Below are 16,844 nucleotides of genomic sequence, written 5' to 3'. Positions count from 1 at the left end.
TCGGCAGGCTACCTTTGGTCGGTCGACAGGTCAATGGAATTCGTAACCGCGGCGGCAGCGGGCGAGAGAGACGACGAGGCGACGACGACGACGGCAGTGAGACTGATCAGCGTGAGAATGGGCGCCGCAGCTGGGCAATGGCGGTAGTAGCTGCTGGCGGGAAAAAAGAGTGGCCCAGCAATCCGTAGTTGTTGCAGCACAGCCTCCTTCTGGCGCAGGATTAGGATTACACAGTGGTCGGGTTCGCGCTACGTCAACGGGCGGAGGGTGCTGGACGGAGGCGACGTAGACGCAAGTCGACGTAGGCTGAGCCTGGAATGGTCGGACAAGAGTGCCGTAGTACTGCAAAGTACCAGAATGCAAAGCAACGCAGTCGCTATGGGTGGTGTATGATGTATGTTGGTTGTGTGTATGTATTGGCAGTCGGAAACAAGAGGGGATGTCTTTTGAGACCGGGAGGCCAGGAATTGAGGTGATGCGAGGAGTCTCGTCTGGCGGGAGAAGAGATGGGATCTGCGGATGGTCGTGTTTGAGGTGCTGGGTGCTTTGCTTGAACAGGCGGCGCCAGGGAGCGACGGACGGGACGAGACGAGACGACCTGGGAGAAGCACAGCAGTGCAGCGGTGCAGGCAGGCAAGCAGGCAGGGCAACAAGGTGTAGGTGGTGCTGCGGGTGCGGGTGTAATGGGTGGATGGATGGATGGTGCTGCGCAGGTGGCAGTAACTGATGAGGCTGGTTGGGGCAATGGTCAATTGGGGGGACGCTGAGGAGGAGGAGGAGGGTGGAGGAGACCCAGGAGGGGAGGGGCGCCTTGGTTGGTTGGAGAAGCTGAAGGGGTCCAGTCTCATCCGTCTGAGGTGGTCCCGGTCCAGTGTCTGGCCTGGCCCTGGGCTGGTCGCAGCTGGCAGTGCGTCTGTCTCCCCGGTAAAGGTTCTGTTTTGCGGCGCTGTTTTGCAGTGCTTCCACCTCTTTTGCGCTCTTACCAGCCAACCAGCCAGGCACTCTCACTCACGCACAACACAACACAAACCTGCGAACAACCTGGAGCCCGGGCATGATTTGGCCCTTGGGGGTGCCAGCTCCACCGATAGGGGCACGTGGGGCATGTTACTATTCGTGGGCCGTTTAGTGGCCGCTCCCATGGGCTTCAGACCTCCAACTCCCCGGCTTAGACGCACGACTGGCTGCAGTCGACCTCCACGACAATCGTCTTCTCTCGTACCGGATGGGACGAGCTGACGGGCCAAGACGATGGGGTCTGCCAGTCCGGTGTCCTTCAGCCACGATACCTACGACGGCAGGGCTGACTATGTACTTCATGCCGGACACTGGACGATGGCAGGACCTCAGGAATGCATCTCTCCGTCTTGCGTGCTTTCTCCCTCCATCGTCACTCGACTCTGGGGAACATGAGGTGACGGACCTGCGGAATCTCGGAGCTGTCAGACCGTCCGTCAGTCAGCCACTGAGATTGACGCAAGCGAGCCAACAGCACGGCAGCACTTTAGTCTGTTCCCTTGGGGTTATCAACGGTCATTGCTCGAGCAATTGTGCCGTCGCTCAGACAGTGACCCCCCAACTGCCAACGCTTAACCGACAACGCCGGCCCTGGAGCCAGGCGAGAGGAAACAAAACAAGACGAGGCGAAAGGTCCCAGGCCAGGTTGCCAGAGCCAGGCCCCCCTTCCAGCCCGTAAGATAAAGGTCACCAGGGAAAGGAATTAAGCATCTCCCGCAGAACCAGAGAAAAAATTTCCCTCGTCCACTCGCCCCGACCGATCTGTGATTACGTGTGGATACGATATCTCGCTCGTCCGAATTGACCAGACGAAATTTGGCTCGGCCATCTTGGAGAGTTGGAAACCATACCAAGCATTGTCCTGCGCAAACGTCCATTGCCCCTGACTTGGCCTGCCACCGTGGCCCCCGTTGGCTGGCGAGGTGGACGTATCGCTGAAGAAAGCTGATGAGCAGATCCAGTTTCAATTCCAGACTGGCTGGGGACCCCGTGAAAAGTCAGCGAAAGAGAGAAAACATTCAGAGGGCCCCTATTGTGGCTACCTGCGCTAATCCACGATCCCGACAGGTGTCGTTTGCGAATCCCAGCTTCGGTAGGGCGCTAGCTCCGCCCTCTGGTCTGGTCCCGGCCCACCTTCTGCACCAAAGATTTCAGCAGAACACGGCGCCGCTCTGCGCTCTAAACGCGGAAGCCTGTGATGTTGCGTCACTTCGCAGTTGAGCTTTCCAGCCACCCAAGCCACGTCTTAGGTAATATGTCCCGCTAGTGGCGCTACCTTTGTCAACCGTTATCTTATCGATAGTCGGTTCCTCGGGTCATCGTCTTCACTATCACGACTGTCACCAACCATCCCTCACTCCCATCCCAACGTTCATCTCCAGCTACCAATCCATCAACCACGCCATGGTCTGCGCAAAGTGCCAGAAGCTCGGCAAGGGCGGTACAACCCTCGCGACGCCCTCCGTCAAGAAGAAGAGCGAAATCTACCACGGCTCCGCCACATCCTCCGCGTCCTCCTCGAAAGCGACCCTGGGCAGCACCGGCATCGGCAAGAGCAAGCTGCTCTCCAAGGCCGCCAAGAACCCCTACGCCCAGTACTCGAGCGCGTGCTCCAAGTGCAAGACAAAGGTCTCGCAGGGCCACGCCCTCTGCCAGTCGTGCGCCTACCGCGCCGACTCCTGCGCCTCGTGCGGCAAGCCCAACAAGAAGAAGACCGCCGCGCCTGCTGTTGCGGGGCAGAAGTTTACGTTGAAGTGAAGGACATCAGGGCATTCAGATAACATGATAGAAGAGGACGTTGCGCCGATGTCGATGAGGATTACCGTACACTTCCGGCCGATACACATACAACGGTATACCAGGTGGTCCGGAATAGCTGCGCGCAAGCGGTGCATCACAACTGGATCAGAATCCGCCCGGAAACAAGTAAACGCCGATTCGATCAAGCAAGAGACGACGGACGCGGGTGCACGGCTGATAAGGGATATGCGTGGATAGCTTGGCCCGTTGAAGCTGAGGTTGGTCAAACCAGTCGAAGGTCACGTCGCACCGCATAATCGCAACAGGATAACCATTCGTACGTGCAAGCACAGATATGCCATATAGGCAAACATCACAAGCATAGAGAAAGCCAGCAGTGCTTGACAAAAATTATCATATTCATCGTTGCTAGTCATCCCCGACTACAAAATTACTCCTGCCTTTTTGCCCATATCGTTAATGCCATGCTCTTCCAATCCATTAAATCAAATCAAAACTCACAAGTTCGCCGTCGGCTTGTTGACCTTGGTATCCAGCCACTCCTTGATCTGCTTGTTCACCTCCTCCGGCGCCTCCCACAGCGCCCAGTGCGTCGCCGTCACCTCGCCCCTCGTCAGGTCCACAAAGTGCTGGTCCATACCCGCCGCCATCGACGCCGGCAGCGCCGCGTCCTTGTTCGCAAGGATGAACAGACTCGCGGGCTGGATCTTGATCGCGGCCCCCTCCTTCTCCGCCTTCTCCGCCAGCGGCAGCTCCTCCTCGTAGTTGATCTTGCGCGTGCGGTACCAGTTGAGCGGCCCGCGGAGCCCGCTGTGCGAGAACTGCTCGGCGTAGTAGGCGATCTCGTCCTCGCTCAGCAACGGCGTGGGGCCCATCTTGCCGAGGTTCTCGAACACGACGCCCTGCTCCGTCGTGAAGACGAGCTCGCCGTTGGGGCCGCGGCCGCCGTAGATGCCCTGCAGGAACTGGCGGATGTCCTCGGGCGTCTTGACCTTGGCCTCGACGTCCGCGCCGCGCAGCTGCAGCTGGTACTTGAAGTTGTGGAACTTGCCCGCGGCGATGAGGTCGGCGAGGTCGAACCAGTACGTCGTGGGCGAGTTGTACGGCGTGCAGACGCTGAAGACGCCCTTGATGAGGGTCGGGTGCCAGAGGGCGACGCGCCAGACGAGGGCACCGCCCCAGTCGTGGCCGCCGAGGATGATCTGCTCGCCGGGCCCCGCGACCTGCTCCGAGAGCGCCTTGATGTCGTCCGCCATGCTCTTGAGGGAGAACTCCTCGAGCTTCTCCGGGGACGCGGTCTGGCCATAGCCCAGGCAGTCCGGGGCAACGACCTGGTAGCCCTGGGAGAGGAAGAAGGGGATCTGGTAGCGCCAGCCGAGGGAGATGTCGGGGAAGCCGTGGATGAGCACGACGGTGCCCTTAGGGGTGCCCTCAGGCTTGCCGTAGAGGTAGGAGTAGGTCTTGCCCCTGACCTCGGCCTGCTTCCGCTCGATGCGGGGGTCGTTGGGCGCGATCTTGTCGACAGCCATGTTGAAGGTGAGGTGGTGGTCTGGGTCGAGTGATAGAGACGACATTGGTGAGGCTCTTGACGAGGGCAGCAGGCGTTCGTCCCTTATATACAGGTTGGCTTTGTTACGTCTGCCAAGCAGGAAGCCCTAGTCCAGAAAGCGGCCGTTACTCCGAAAGGTGAATCCCGTGCCGATGCGGGGAATGAGGTGAGAAGCAACGAATCCGAGTCCGATGTTGGGTATGCAGGATGCCGGAGCCAGTTGCGGGATCTACGCCGCCCGAAATCCTCTCTTATAAGAGTTGAGTCGTCAAGCCCGAGTCATTTAAAAATAGGCGTGTTGCACCACGTAAACTGGGTAGAATCACCCAAAACGTACGAGCGGTGTGCAAATGAGCCTCGGCCTAAGGTAGCTCGAACGACACTGCCCAAAAAGCTTCCCGCAAGCTGTAACAGAAGAGCGGGATGGCGGCGCCAGACGAGCAGAGAAAGAGGGGCAAGCTTTCGAGTGACAAGGACGTGACGTGGGTTAAGGGCAAAGTACGTACTGAGGCCAAAAGGTGAGGCCAAACCTTCAGATTAGCCTCACAGGGACGTACCTCTGTCCAGACACTCGCACATCACCACGAGACAAATAGGACAACACACAGTTGGCACTAAAAAAGTTGAATTACCTGGTACTACCTGGCCTGGCTACCTGGGACCGACGCCACGCTCTCTTCCAAGCCAGAACAGGAGCAATCCTGGTTAACAGATGAAGCAAGTGCATTTGCAACCGTGAATATTTTGCGACCCTCGTATGCGTCAGCTCGTCCTCCGCATACCGATTGTCGTCTGGCCGCCTCCGTGCCGGCCTCTCGGAAAAAAGAACCTTCTACCTCCACTGCGAACGATGAACGTCCATGTTGCCCCTGACGGTTGGGACCTTCGTCGTCCCGACCAAGGTATGCTCAAGTCTCCTAAGTCTTTGTTACCAAGCCAACACCGTCCGGTAATTCCTGTGCGTGTCTGTCGTAGATTGGGTTTGTCATGCAGTCGTTCAAGGGTGGCTTAGTTCTGGGGCGGGTCATCGTCGTCGGGCTGGTCAAACAAAAAGTTTGCCGCGAGCTCCTCGTTCTTATCACACGCGAAGTAGGCCTGGATGGCAGCGTCACGGTCGAAGCCGAGACGGCATAACTAGGATCTGTCAGCATCACTACGCGAGTCCAGATGTACAGGTGACGCACCCGCTCAATAGCATCGCGCTCCTCTTCGGTGACGGCGATGGCCTGCGCGCCAGGGGGAAGAGGCACGTCATCGTCAACCTCCTCGCCCAAAAGCTGCAAGAACTGGTCGGGGTTGTTGGCGATCAGCTGCGCGAGCTGGGGGTTGCCGGCACCGAGCTGCTGGAGGATAGGCTCGAGCATCTGAGGCTGTTGCTGGACAACCTGGCGCAGCTGCTGGAACTGAGCGTTGTTTCTCAGGAAGTCGAGGTTGCCGAAGCCACCCTGAGCAGCAGCGGCGGCCGCAGCAGCCGCCGCAGCCTGTTGGTTGCCACCAGCGCCGCGAGCAGCACCACCACCGCTGCCACCACGCTGAGCAGCGAGGTCGAATAGGTTGACGCCCTCCTCACCGCCCGCGGCGGCGGCGGCGGGTTGTTCGGCCGGAGCAGCGGCAGCAGCCTGACGCTGGGCCTGCTCTTGTTGGACGCCTTCGGGGATACCCTGTCGAGGTCAGTTTCTGATGGACAACATGCGAGCTAACCGTTCTTACGTTGAGCAGGTACTCGACGGCGCGGTCGGGGTTGTAAAAGGCGGCACGCATGGCAGCGTCGATCTGACTACGCTCGAAGCCCATGGCCTCCATGTTCGCAATCACCTCCTGGCGCTGAGCACCCATGGCCATCGAGGGGTCATTGCTGGCGGCGTCACCACCACCGGTAGAGCGAGCAGCGGGCGTCGGCGTGGAGGGAGCGGCCGCGGGCGCAGCAGCGTGAGCGGCCGGCGCGGGAGGAGCAGCCGGGGTAGCGGCGACGGGCTGGGCCGGAGTCGCGGGGACGGCGGGAGCAGAAGAGGATTCGGCGGGGGCTGGCTTGGGTGCCTTGGGCTGTATGGTTGTCAGCATTCGCGAAGCCGGGTAGCGTCTCCGGGGTACAGACCTTGTTCACCATGCACACGACGAAGCCCTTCTCCTCAATCTTGTAAGACTCGACGGTGTCGTCGTCCTTCAGGATCTTGCCTAAAACCCAGTCAGCCGGAGCTATCGCAGGGTGCCTGCGCCGCAAGAGCACCTACCAGAGTAGATAAGCTTCTGGTCCTTGGGATCCCATCCCTTCTCGCCGGCAATCTTCTGCTTCACGGCAGAGATCTGTACGTCTCATTAGCTTCGGGTCGGGGGTCGCAAGGCAGCCGCAGACGAGAAATATCGGAGGCGGAAGTGGGGGGAACAACGCACCAGGTCGGTGGGCTCGACATCGAGCGTAAACTTTTGTTGCTTCAAGTCCTACGGAAGAGTAAAACGATTAGCTGGAGCTCGGGGCGGGTCGGCTGAGAGGAGAGAGCGCAATGCGAAGAGGCGTGGGATCGCGGGCTCGGAGGGCGGAGCTGCGTACCTTGAATGTGACCTTCATCTTGACGAGCTTCAAAGCAGCAAAAGGCTGCGATCACGGTGGGGAGGACAGAGGGTGGCGGAAAGATGAGAGGCGGACGATGCCGATGGGGACGGGCAGTTGCAGTTGTAGATGCGCAGGAATGGAACGCGTGGGAAATGCAGAGGCGATCGAGATGGGAAATCCGTCACCCAAGCTGGAAGGGTTTTGTTGTGCGCAGGAGCAGGCAAGGTACTCAGGCACAGAATTAATGGAGATGACGAAGGTAAGTGGTGACCTGAAGTCAGTTTTGGTTGTGTTGCCGCTCAGTGGGGGGAGGGGACTTGGGAAGGGAAGGCGTCCGGCGGTTGGTTGGCTGAGGGAGGTAGCTCCACCGATCCAATGGCGGGCAGGGTACAGTAGGTAGGTGGGTAGCAGGTACCGTGCTGGTGCTGGCTGGCGCTGGCGCTGAAGTGGTGCTAGTCTTTCTTTGCTTTGAGGTCACAACAGCGTCGTTTGGTGCTTTGGGCGGTGCTGAGGTGAGGTTTGGGTGGTTCAGGTTTCCGCTCTCCCCACTGCAGCCGAGCAGTCACAACACACTGTGACGCTGCCAGACATTGGCGGAAGGCAGAAGCATTGCTGACTGGCCGTCTACAAAGTACTTTACCTACCTACCCAGGTGCCTAGCGCTGCCGTGGCTCTGGTGGCTCTGTGGCTCTCATGGTAAACTTTTCCCCATGTGTGTGTGGTATGGGTGGCGGTGCAAGTAGCACTCTGGTGACTTTTAGGCAGGTGAGAGAGGCCAAGCAAAGGTGAGGCGGGGGGAACCTCTTTGCAGGTGAGGGGTGACGGGCCTGTCTGGACAACCAGGGAAGCCGCTGGAACCATTGGATGAAAGACACAGCTGTCGGCTTTTTTTTTTTTTTTTTTTTTTTTCCTCTTCCTGGTCGTCTCCAATGGCTGTCATATGCGCCTCAACTCATTCGTTCCCTCAAGGAACCAAAACCCAGCACCCACGATTCTCAAAACATGTGTAGCCTGCAGACTTTTGTCAGGCAGCCACGGGAAACGGGCGGGGTGCTGGCGACCTGGATATGTCTTCAAATCTGCCGTACAGTGACACCATGCCTGCGGACCCGCGCAGAGTCTGGAGCTTTGCTGACCGCCGTCGATGCGCCTTCTGTCAAATATCATGATGCAAACCTATCTCTGATTTTCTTACATGCCTCCACCCTCTGTGATCCAGATACCTACCTCGGCAAGTAAGCTGCTTGTAGGAGCGCCTTGACTGCTGGGACCAGACTACCTTAGGCAGTAAGTGTTTGCTGAGGTAAGAAAATACCCGTCCGTGGCCGTGCCCTTTCCCACCCGCCGGACCGAACGGTACACCCGTCCCGACTAGCGCATCGGGATCATCTATGTTCCGAGATCTGGAGAACCCCGGAAGCCTCCGAGGCGCCCGTCCAAGTCCGCCTCTGCGCCGACGCCAACACCTATGCTCAGCCTATCCCTTGTTAGGTAGTGTGTTTGGTTGTGGAGGACAACGACTTCACTCTGCACCCATCAACAGAAGATTCATTTGACTCGTTTGATTGTTGTAGCTACTGTAGCTATTCTACCTGCTCGACGGTGTTGGCTTCACGTCCGCCAGACTGACTTCCTCTCTCCCTTTTTTCCTCCATACCTACCTCCCGGGACAACGCCACGCTGGAACAAATAAAAGATAAATAAAGCCCTCAAGTATGGTATCACCGCCCGAGTTTCTGTGTGTGTGTGTGTGTGTGTTGTACTCCGTTTCGTAAGTCACCGAAGGACGTACTACTAGGAATTAGACATTCATGAAGACCACGCCGGGTCAGGGTATTTCCCTTTTTTGTTTTCTTTTCCCTCCTCATATTCCTGTGGGGAGGGGGCGTGTTGTTGCTGGACCGCTGCCCCTCCCCTCCGTCATCATCATCATGATTGTTCCTCCTTGACGTCCCCGTCTTCGATCCGGAGCTTGCGGCTGTGGTACCCGTTCAGGCTCGTCCGAGCACCGGCGGTGAGTATCCACTCCGGGATCGGTGGAGTCATCTGTCTCTCGTTGGGATCATCGAGTTCTTCCTTCTCCTGCGGCGACTCGAGCTCCTCCTTCTCCTCCTTAACCGGGTGCCCGTTGGGGAAGAAGTTGTCGATGCTGCTCGTGCGACTGAGCGGGCTGGGCCCGGAGGGCAGACTGCCGCTTCTCATCCGGCGCACGCTGTGCCTGTCCGAGATGACACGGCCTGCGTCGGGCGCAGCTACCACCATGGTGCCGGGCGTCACCATCGGCGGGGGGTCTGGCGAGTCAGACCGGAAAAGAGGGTGGATGTGAGATTCACTGGCGGAGCCCTGCATCGTGAACGCGGGCTCCGGTCGTTGAAGCTCGCCGTCACTCGCGCAGTTTTGCATGGTGAAGGTGGTGTTGGGGCGGCGGAGATCGGCGACGGGGCTGTAGCTGCGACTCCGGCGGCGTGCGCGAGGAGGCTCCAGATCGAGCGGCGTCCCGGGGCTGGGGCTGCGGCTTGTGGTAGGGCTGGCGGGGATCGTCTCCAAGAACCGGCCGGGGGGAGACGATGTGCCGAGAACGGTCATGCGGCTCTGCATGTCAACCGAGGAGGTGTCCCAGGAGTCAAAGGACGAGTCCTCGTTGACGCTGCTCGACCGCGAGCGGTAGTGGTTCGAGTCGATTGACTCGGCCCTGCGCTTCTCCCGCAACGGCAGCAGGCGCGTCCTGGAAGAGATGGGGCGGACGACGTTGGACAGGGAAGAGCGGATGGAGCTCAGGGTCTCAGTCGCCGAGCGGCCGCTGCTCGACTGGGGAGGGGTCTGAGAACCCATTGAGGTGGAACGACTCCGGCTCTCGTACGTGGGCGAGGTGCGGGTGTAAGGAATCGACTTGACCGACTTGGTGTGGAAGTGAGGCGACCTCCTTGTCGACTCCTCGTCGGTGTTGTAAGAGTCTGCCTCCTCACGAGCAGACAGACGTGCCAAGACAAAGTGAATGACAATGAAGATGAGCTGACACGCAAAGCAAAGACCAAGCGCAACGGACGAGGCGATGAGGAAGCTCGTTTGCTTCGCACCGAGAATCGAATCCGACAAGCCCCTCGTCGCGTTGCCGAGGCAGATCATGGTGGCGACCGACGCCGCGGTTGCTAGAGTGCATGTCAGGACGCTGACGCCGAACATTGCGCTGATGAGGCGCTTCGAGGAGTTCCGGAACTTGGGAATCAAGTTTGCTGACAACATCCATCCCAAGACCGCCAAAAGAATGCTTTCCAAAACCGAAGACAGGACGGACGACGTCCTTACGGGGGTGACCTGGGTGATGTGTGCGGCGAGCACGACGTGGATGACGACGATCGTGATGGTAGCGATGAGCGCAAGTGCGCCGGCCACGATTGGGAGCGCTCGCGGTAAACCCATGGTGTAAACTGGGGCTGTCAAAGCCGAGAACTAAACGTATTCGAACCGGTGTAGTTGCTGTGCTGTATATCCTCCTCTTTCCAGATGAGGAAGACGGGCTGACAAGGGTTGCTTCAAGTGAGCAAACGCCGAACGGGATGCGTAGTGGTGGTCTGCCGGAGACCGGAGTGGGCCAGAATCTGTTTGCTCTTCAACGCCGTATATCCAAACGCTGAGAGGACCTGTCCGAGCCGTGATTGTTGGTGATATCACAGACCAGCCGGCAGGTTGGTGAGTGCCTGGCAAAGGGCAAGCGATGCCGACTACCTTATACGATGAGGACTGGGCCCCAGAGAGGCGAGACGGCCACGGGATGTCAACTGTTGTAAGCGACTAGTTGACGAAAGGGTCCCGGGTAGTAGACTGTGGGAGAACGAGATAAATGGGGGACGCGGTTGACCAGCCGTGTACATGGGCACTGGTGGTTTATTCGATCTGTAAGAGAGCTCCGTTACAGAAACTCTCTCGACAGGTTGAATGGGTAAAACTGGGGTCGTGGTTGTGACGAATGAGATGCCAGGCAATGAGCAGCGAGATTCTTGTATGGAACTGCAAGGTTGAGGCGAGATAGAGATGGCTTGAGTCTAGGGCCGCGAGAGTAGGTCGTTGGCGAGCCAGGTTGTCGATGATGGGATTGGGTGAAGTGAACAGAGCCCAGGTGAGGTTTAACGAGAGAATAGTAGTTGGTGAAAAACGAACGGAATGGGGGGTTGTGGGAAGAGGCGTAGGTGTAAGTAGAGGGGACGAAGAACGAAACCTGGGAACCAAACGCATAAAGTATGGCAGACGGTCGTGGACGCGTTTTTGTGTGTGCGGTGCCTGGGTTGGGGGTAGATGGCATTCCCTGTCGAAGTGGAGGAGGAGCTGGGACTAGAAGGTCCAGCGTCGCGTGGGCAAACGGCAGACCGAGCGAGTTTATTCGTAGCGCAGGTACTCTGTGGTCTGTACCTTACGCTCACGCCTCGGCCGGCCGGTGGGCTGGAGTCTTGTCTTGCAGGACCCAACCCGACCCAGGCTTCTTCCAAGGGGCAGTGAGAGACGAGTGGGTGAAAGGACGACAATGACAAGGGTGGAGGGGGAGTGATGCCGTGGTGGAGTGCTCGGAACGAAACACTGGCAGCTACCCTTGTCCGTGCTGGGGGGTGTGTGCTCCTGGGACAGACTCCGGCTTTTGGTGTGAAGGTCTGAGATTTTTGGGATTTTTTCTTTCCTTCGAATCTACTGCGACCGGGGGGGGAAGTGACTTTGGGGCCAGGGACTGGGAGTCCGCGGCGGCAGGGGACTGAGGCCCGGTGACGAGATGATTCGGGATCTGTGATGTGCTGGTGCTGCTGCTAATCCTGCTGACGCTCTGCCGTGCCTGGGTCGGCGTGCATGCCATGTACCGCAGCTGCAGATATTGTATTGCGGGAGACCGCCAGACGTTAAAGAAGAAGGATCAAGAGGGCAAAATGCAGGGCTCTGTCGTCCCATCCAGTGACGATGCTCCCGCTGCCGCTGGTGATATGCTTCTGACAATGCACACGCAGAGCCAGTCAGAGAATTGGACGATGACCGGACGATGCGACGGCTATGTGCTCTCTGACCTCGACCTCTCGTCCTTCCTTGTGCTTGTGAGACCCGGCAGTGGGCAGCACAATGCGAGAGGGAAAAGAAGCTGCCGTGTACCTGTGGCAATCTAACTCGACTTTCCAATTGAACACGTTGATTCGACTGCACCCTCGACGTTGCGCATGATCCGGCCACTTCCTCGTGGCTTCTGAGTCGAAGTTTGTGTGTCGTCTGTCTCTCAGCAGTCAGCACACACGCTGGCGGCGCAATGGCAATGGCATGGCGCTGCGGTGTTAGCATGACACGGCGACGAGACGGCGAGAGCTGACAGCTGGGCTGCCCTTGGTGATTGGCCACGGCTTCCAGATTAGATGAGGACAGCCACAAGCGCCATATAAACCACTGAGAAAAAAGAAGCCCAGAGACGCATGGCGTGAGAGAAGGGAGAGAGAGGGGGATCATCCATCATCCCGCCATCGGTGTCATCGGGAAAAGCAACGATGGGGCAAAGCGGGCATCGCCAGCCACAATAGGATGCGGAAAAAGAAAACCTGCAGACAATAGGCAAACAGACTACGGCAAACGCTGCGGCAATAGCAGGCAGCCGGGCGAGAGAGAGATGATAGACTAAACCAACACCAACAAGACTTGATTGATGATTGCGCTGTTTTTTTGCTGGTTGCGCTCCGCTATAGTCATCTCTCATCTCTCTCTCATATAGGCTGTTGGCCGCAATAAGACCAAAGTTGGAAGTGTGAGCGCTCCTGCGTGGTTATCCCTGGTCTGGTTTGTTGATTAGCACGGACGTTATATTCCTTTGCTTCAGTTCCGATGGCATCGACCACCACAATGTTTCCCGCCCTCATGACGCGCGACTGGGTGCATCCAGGAAGAGGCAGGTGACGTTTCCACGCCGAGCGGCCCCTTCGCCATGGCATCTCTCCTGCTCGGCGGTGCGGAGAGGCGAGATGACGGGCGTCGAGCAGGAAGAGCGCACCCCCGAGAATCCGTCGATTGGAAGGAAAAAAGTGAGGCTCTGGGCCGTTCTAGCTCTGTTTACATCGTGTCGCTTTTGGCATGGTTGCAGCGACGTGTCGAGGGAGGCCACTAGCACAGCGAGTTGGCGCAGGGTAAGGCTGGACTTGTTCTTGATTTGGCAGAGGGCCTTCGTTGCATCCCATGTGAGGGGTGTGCAGGCACAATCTCCGGTCCTGCCCTCTTTGATGTTGTTCCAAACGTCCAATTGTGAGTGCGCCCTTGCGTCCATGAATCAGACGGGCGATCCGTCAATTGTCCGTCAAGCCGTCCTGGCGTCGCAGCGAGGGACGCGGTGCTGCTGTGCCTCTTTTTCCCTCCTCTCCGGGCTCAGCTCAGTCATTTTACCCCAAAGAGAGGACGGTGATCGACGGGGCTAGCGATGAGATGCGTGGCGTCGTCCCTCTTGCATGTTGTTGTTTTTGGGTGAGACAGGACGCGGATCCTTGTCTGTTGGTCGCGAACAGAGGGAGACAGGAAACCGTCCAAGACCGGCTGATACCATCTTCCAGTCGGAGAAGCTGCCACTGCCAGTCCACGATGGCCTCAAGACAGAGGGGCAAGTTTTCGGCAAGACATTTTGGCAACACGACTGCTGAATCGCCCGCGGTAAACAAGCGACGGTGGTTATCGGCGGGAACTTCGTGTCCTCCACTCGTTTCCATGGCAATTAAGCCGGCTGAATAAAAAGAGCGGAGGCGCCAGTGAGAGAAAAGCCAGTGCTTCTTGTTTCGAGAGGGGGTGTTCCCTCCTCCCGCCTCCGTGCCCGGCGAGCCCTTCTCCACGAGGCGGCAGCGGTTCGTCCAGTGGAGAGCGAGGTGCGTCTGGCGTTACGGCGTACCTGAGATGCCTTAGCCTCTTGCTCCGTACCGCCGTAGGTACCTGACAGTGCCTGAGCAGTGAGGAGACTGAAGGTCTGCCGCTGGAGAGGACGGGGACAGGCCGTTGGCGTTGGGAAGGTTGAGAGGTTGGTGGCATGGGTGGACCATGTTCTGCAGAGGGGAAGCTTAGGTTGATGGTCCTAATGCTGGCCAGTGGTTGTGCATGACAGAGGGTTTTTTGTGCCGCTTCCCCGGGTACGCTCGGGACGTCGAGTGCATAAGGTTGAAGCGGACGGTCAGATAAACATTGGATAAACTACTGCATAGTAAACAGTAGCTGCTCTTAGCTGAGCCGAGCTGTGCAGAACGGGCCAGCAGATGTGCAAAGCTCCGGTGATATCGACGTCGGTATCGATATTCGTCAATTCTCAAGTGGCTTCTTTGATCTCAGGCCTCCCTCATTATGCCCCCCTGCCCGGCTGGCTTTTGGCTATTGCCAACTCTGGCAGCAGCTGAGTGCGATCCGGATCCGTGGACGCCGAACTGGGCCGAAGACTGACTCGGCCCCCAACACACAAGAGTCTGGAATTGCGCAGGTGCGTGCTGGTGTGTGTGCATGGGAGGAGGAGAGATTTCCCGGGGGTCCTGTCTCTGGACCTGACATGATGGATGCAACTGTGTAACCTCCCTTGGGAAAGAAGAAGGGGCAGAAAAACCAGCCTTGGAAAAAAAATTTCTGGTAGGACGAAAGGAGTCAAAGATAAGACGGAGAGCCCGACCTATTCAATCATTGCTGAAAATGACATGAATCTCGCTGGATGAAGATGTGCGACTGGCAGTCAATTCTGAGAAGGCGCACTGGTCAGCAGGTGGAAGGTACCGAGCTGCCAAAAGTAAGCGCAAAAGTACAATTGATTACCTCCAAGGTGATGTCCGGCCTTGAGGTGAGGGAGGAAGGTACAAAGTACAAAGTACCTACCTACACTGTGGCAGTTTGTAAGCCGGCACCTTAAAAAAAAGCATGAGGTGCTGATTATTACCGAAGGACCCAGGTCGCTGGTTGGCCGTGGAGAGTGCAATAAAACGCAAATGCAAATGTAAAATGTCTCATACGCACTTTGCCGTTCTATTCTCGGGATTGCCCTGCGACTGCATTTGACTGCCTGCCTGCCTTGCTGCATGCTGGGGGCAGAGAGGCGGAGGGGGGAGACGGAGATGCAGACGGGACGGACGCGGGATGACGCCAGAGCACTATCAGAACGAATCCATTCCAGCCAGCCCTGATTGAGCCCGGGGATTGAGTGCTGCGCAGGCCAACATTGTGCCTACCTATTGTCCCTTTGTCCCTCCCGCCCCCGTATCCGCACCGCCTCACCTCATTGAGCCATGCCATGCCATGCACCAACCTCTCCTGTGTTGCCCGGTAAGTTTTTGCAACCGTAGGCAGGTGTCATGTATTGGACTTGAGCCCCCAATGCCACAGCGGGAGGAAAATAGGAGAGGACAGGCTGCGAATGGGTCGGGAAGAGGGGGCCAGGAAGCTCTGATGAAAGGGCGATGAGAGGGCTTGAAACAATGGCAGATGCTACAGTACCTGGATGCTTGGCCGTTGTATGTACCGTGCCCTGCCTGCCTTAGGTAAGTGCGGTCGGTACATGGTGCAAAGTACCTTTCTTACCGGGGAGACCCTCTCAACGTCTTTTTCCACCTCCTCCTCCTTCTCGTCGGTGCCTCACACCTGGGAACTTCTTCCCGCTCACGCCTCCGCCTGCCTCCGCCCGGTCCGCTGTTACCATCTCGTCGTCTTGATTCGCCAACTTTTCATCTCCGTCTCCCCACTGCAAATCTCGCTCGCTGTGCCATGGGCCTTGATCTCGCTGTCGGTGACCAGGCTTCACACTCACAGTCTACAGAGAGCCCACGGCTTCCAGCCTGTCGTCTCCGTCTCTCTCCACAGGGCCACACTTCCCACGACACAGCCCTGCCTTCCATCCGTCACTCCTGGAAGCGACCGGGAGATGCTGCAGAAGAGTGCAGACCAGGCCTTATTCCCCGGTTAAGCGAGGACAGGGCCGTCAACAGGGCAGGGCAGGGCAAAGACAGGCCACCATTACCGCCTTCCGTGACAGTCACGACAGTCGACAAGGCAGAGACGGCACTACATACGGATACCAGGACACGAGAGAGACCACCGCCCGGCGCCACCAACCTCCGATGCTTCTCGACGGGGTCTGCGGGAATTAGCTCCACGGCCAGAGGCTGGACCTCTTGGACCTTGGAAGAATGGCACAAATGACGAAATGGATGGATCTGAGATGCACCATCTCCCAGATTTCCCAGATTCGCTACCTGCATTTTTCTGGGCTTCCACGACCAGTCGCTTCTCAGGTCGCCTCTGGAATCTGGCTGGCTCAGCCATGAGATCGCCTCCCAATAGCCTGGTTGTCCTCCTCCCACGCCTCCCGTCCTCCTCCAGCCAGCCGAGAGGGCCACCACCAGTCAGCGCCAGCCCGCGTCGTGATGCCTCGGGGGACTTGCGGCACATTTCCACATGTTCTATTCCTGCTTCCTTTTTCTCCGGCACCTCCCAATCAGGGACACCCCCTCCACGCCTCCCCCGCTGGTCGTCATCTCTGGGACTATCTCTCTGGAGATGGAATAAAGCTGAGACAAGCCCGGCCTGGGACAGGATGCTCGCCAATTGGGCTGGCTGGAATGGAGGAGTCTCTGATCTCCTGATCCGAATCTCTCGGCGCCGGCCACTGCACCTTGCGAATAAGGGTCTCTATCGCGATGGAGGGTCGGAAGTGCGGCTTTGGACTGACGCTAGGAGACACAAATGCAGATGCAGTGTCTCTCTCTCTCTCTCTGCTGCAAAGTACATTCGCCCGTACGTACGGATGTTGGCCGTTGTCTGCCATCGCTTGTTGCCGTTCGCCAGAAGGAAACCCGACGCGACGTCTTACAGGTTACCAAAAAGATACGTACCCCCGCCGCTGGTACCTGAACCAAGAGCACCTGGCACCCTGGCATGATGCGCTGCGATGCGATGCTGAGGCGACTTCTCGCCCTTCCGCGGCCCAAGGATCGAGCAAATCCG

General features: G+C 58.1%; 4 protein-coding genes across 4 annotated transcripts; 1 reads left to right on the top strand and 3 right to left on the bottom strand.

Moving 5' to 3' along the window:
- Positions 1–2,421: 2,421 nt before the first annotated feature.
- On the top strand, positions 2,422–2,775 carry CGCS363_v006438 (uncharacterized protein; the record flags this gene model as incomplete). The annotated part of the gene is made up of 1 exon (XM_036638287.1): positions 2,422–2,775. One exon carries the CDS (start codon positions 2,422–2,424, stop codon positions 2,773–2,775), a length of 354 nt encoding a protein of 117 aa, XP_036496266.1.
- Positions 2,776–3,275: 500 nt separating this feature from the next.
- Positions 3,276–4,307, bottom strand: Ephx2-1 (Bifunctional epoxide hydrolase 2; the record flags this gene model as incomplete). Its single annotated transcript, XM_036638286.1, has 1 exon — positions 3,276–4,307. One exon carries the CDS (start codon positions 4,305–4,307, stop codon positions 3,276–3,278), a length of 1,032 nt encoding a protein of 343 aa, XP_036495674.1.
- Positions 4,308–5,335: 1,028 nt separating this feature from the next.
- On the bottom strand, positions 5,336–6,893 carry rhp23 (UV excision repair protein rhp23; the record flags this gene model as incomplete). The annotated part of the gene is made up of 7 exons (XM_036638285.1): positions 5,336–5,461; positions 5,512–5,988; positions 6,038–6,370; positions 6,423–6,502; positions 6,559–6,631; positions 6,719–6,766; positions 6,876–6,893. The coding sequence occupies 7 exons, from the start codon at positions 6,891–6,893 to the stop codon at positions 5,336–5,338; spliced, it is 1,155 nt and encodes a 384-aa protein (XP_036496264.1).
- A 1,914-nt stretch (positions 6,894–8,807) lies between these two features.
- Positions 8,808–10,298, bottom strand: CGCS363_v006435 (uncharacterized protein; the record flags this gene model as incomplete). The annotated part of the gene is made up of 1 exon (XM_036638284.1): positions 8,808–10,298. One exon carries the CDS (start codon positions 10,296–10,298, stop codon positions 8,808–8,810), a length of 1,491 nt encoding a protein of 496 aa, XP_036496262.1.
- Positions 10,299–16,844: the final 6,546 nt, after the last annotated feature.

This window comes from Colletotrichum siamense, assembly GCF_013390195.1.
Source record: "Colletotrichum siamense strain Cg363 chromosome Unknown KSG_Cg363_contig04, whole genome shotgun sequence".
NCBI classification, from domain to species: domain Eukaryota; kingdom Fungi; phylum Ascomycota; class Sordariomycetes; order Glomerellales; family Glomerellaceae; genus Colletotrichum; species Colletotrichum siamense.
Note: the sequence above shows the minus strand (reverse complement) of the source record. Positions and strands in the feature narration are given on the sequence as shown.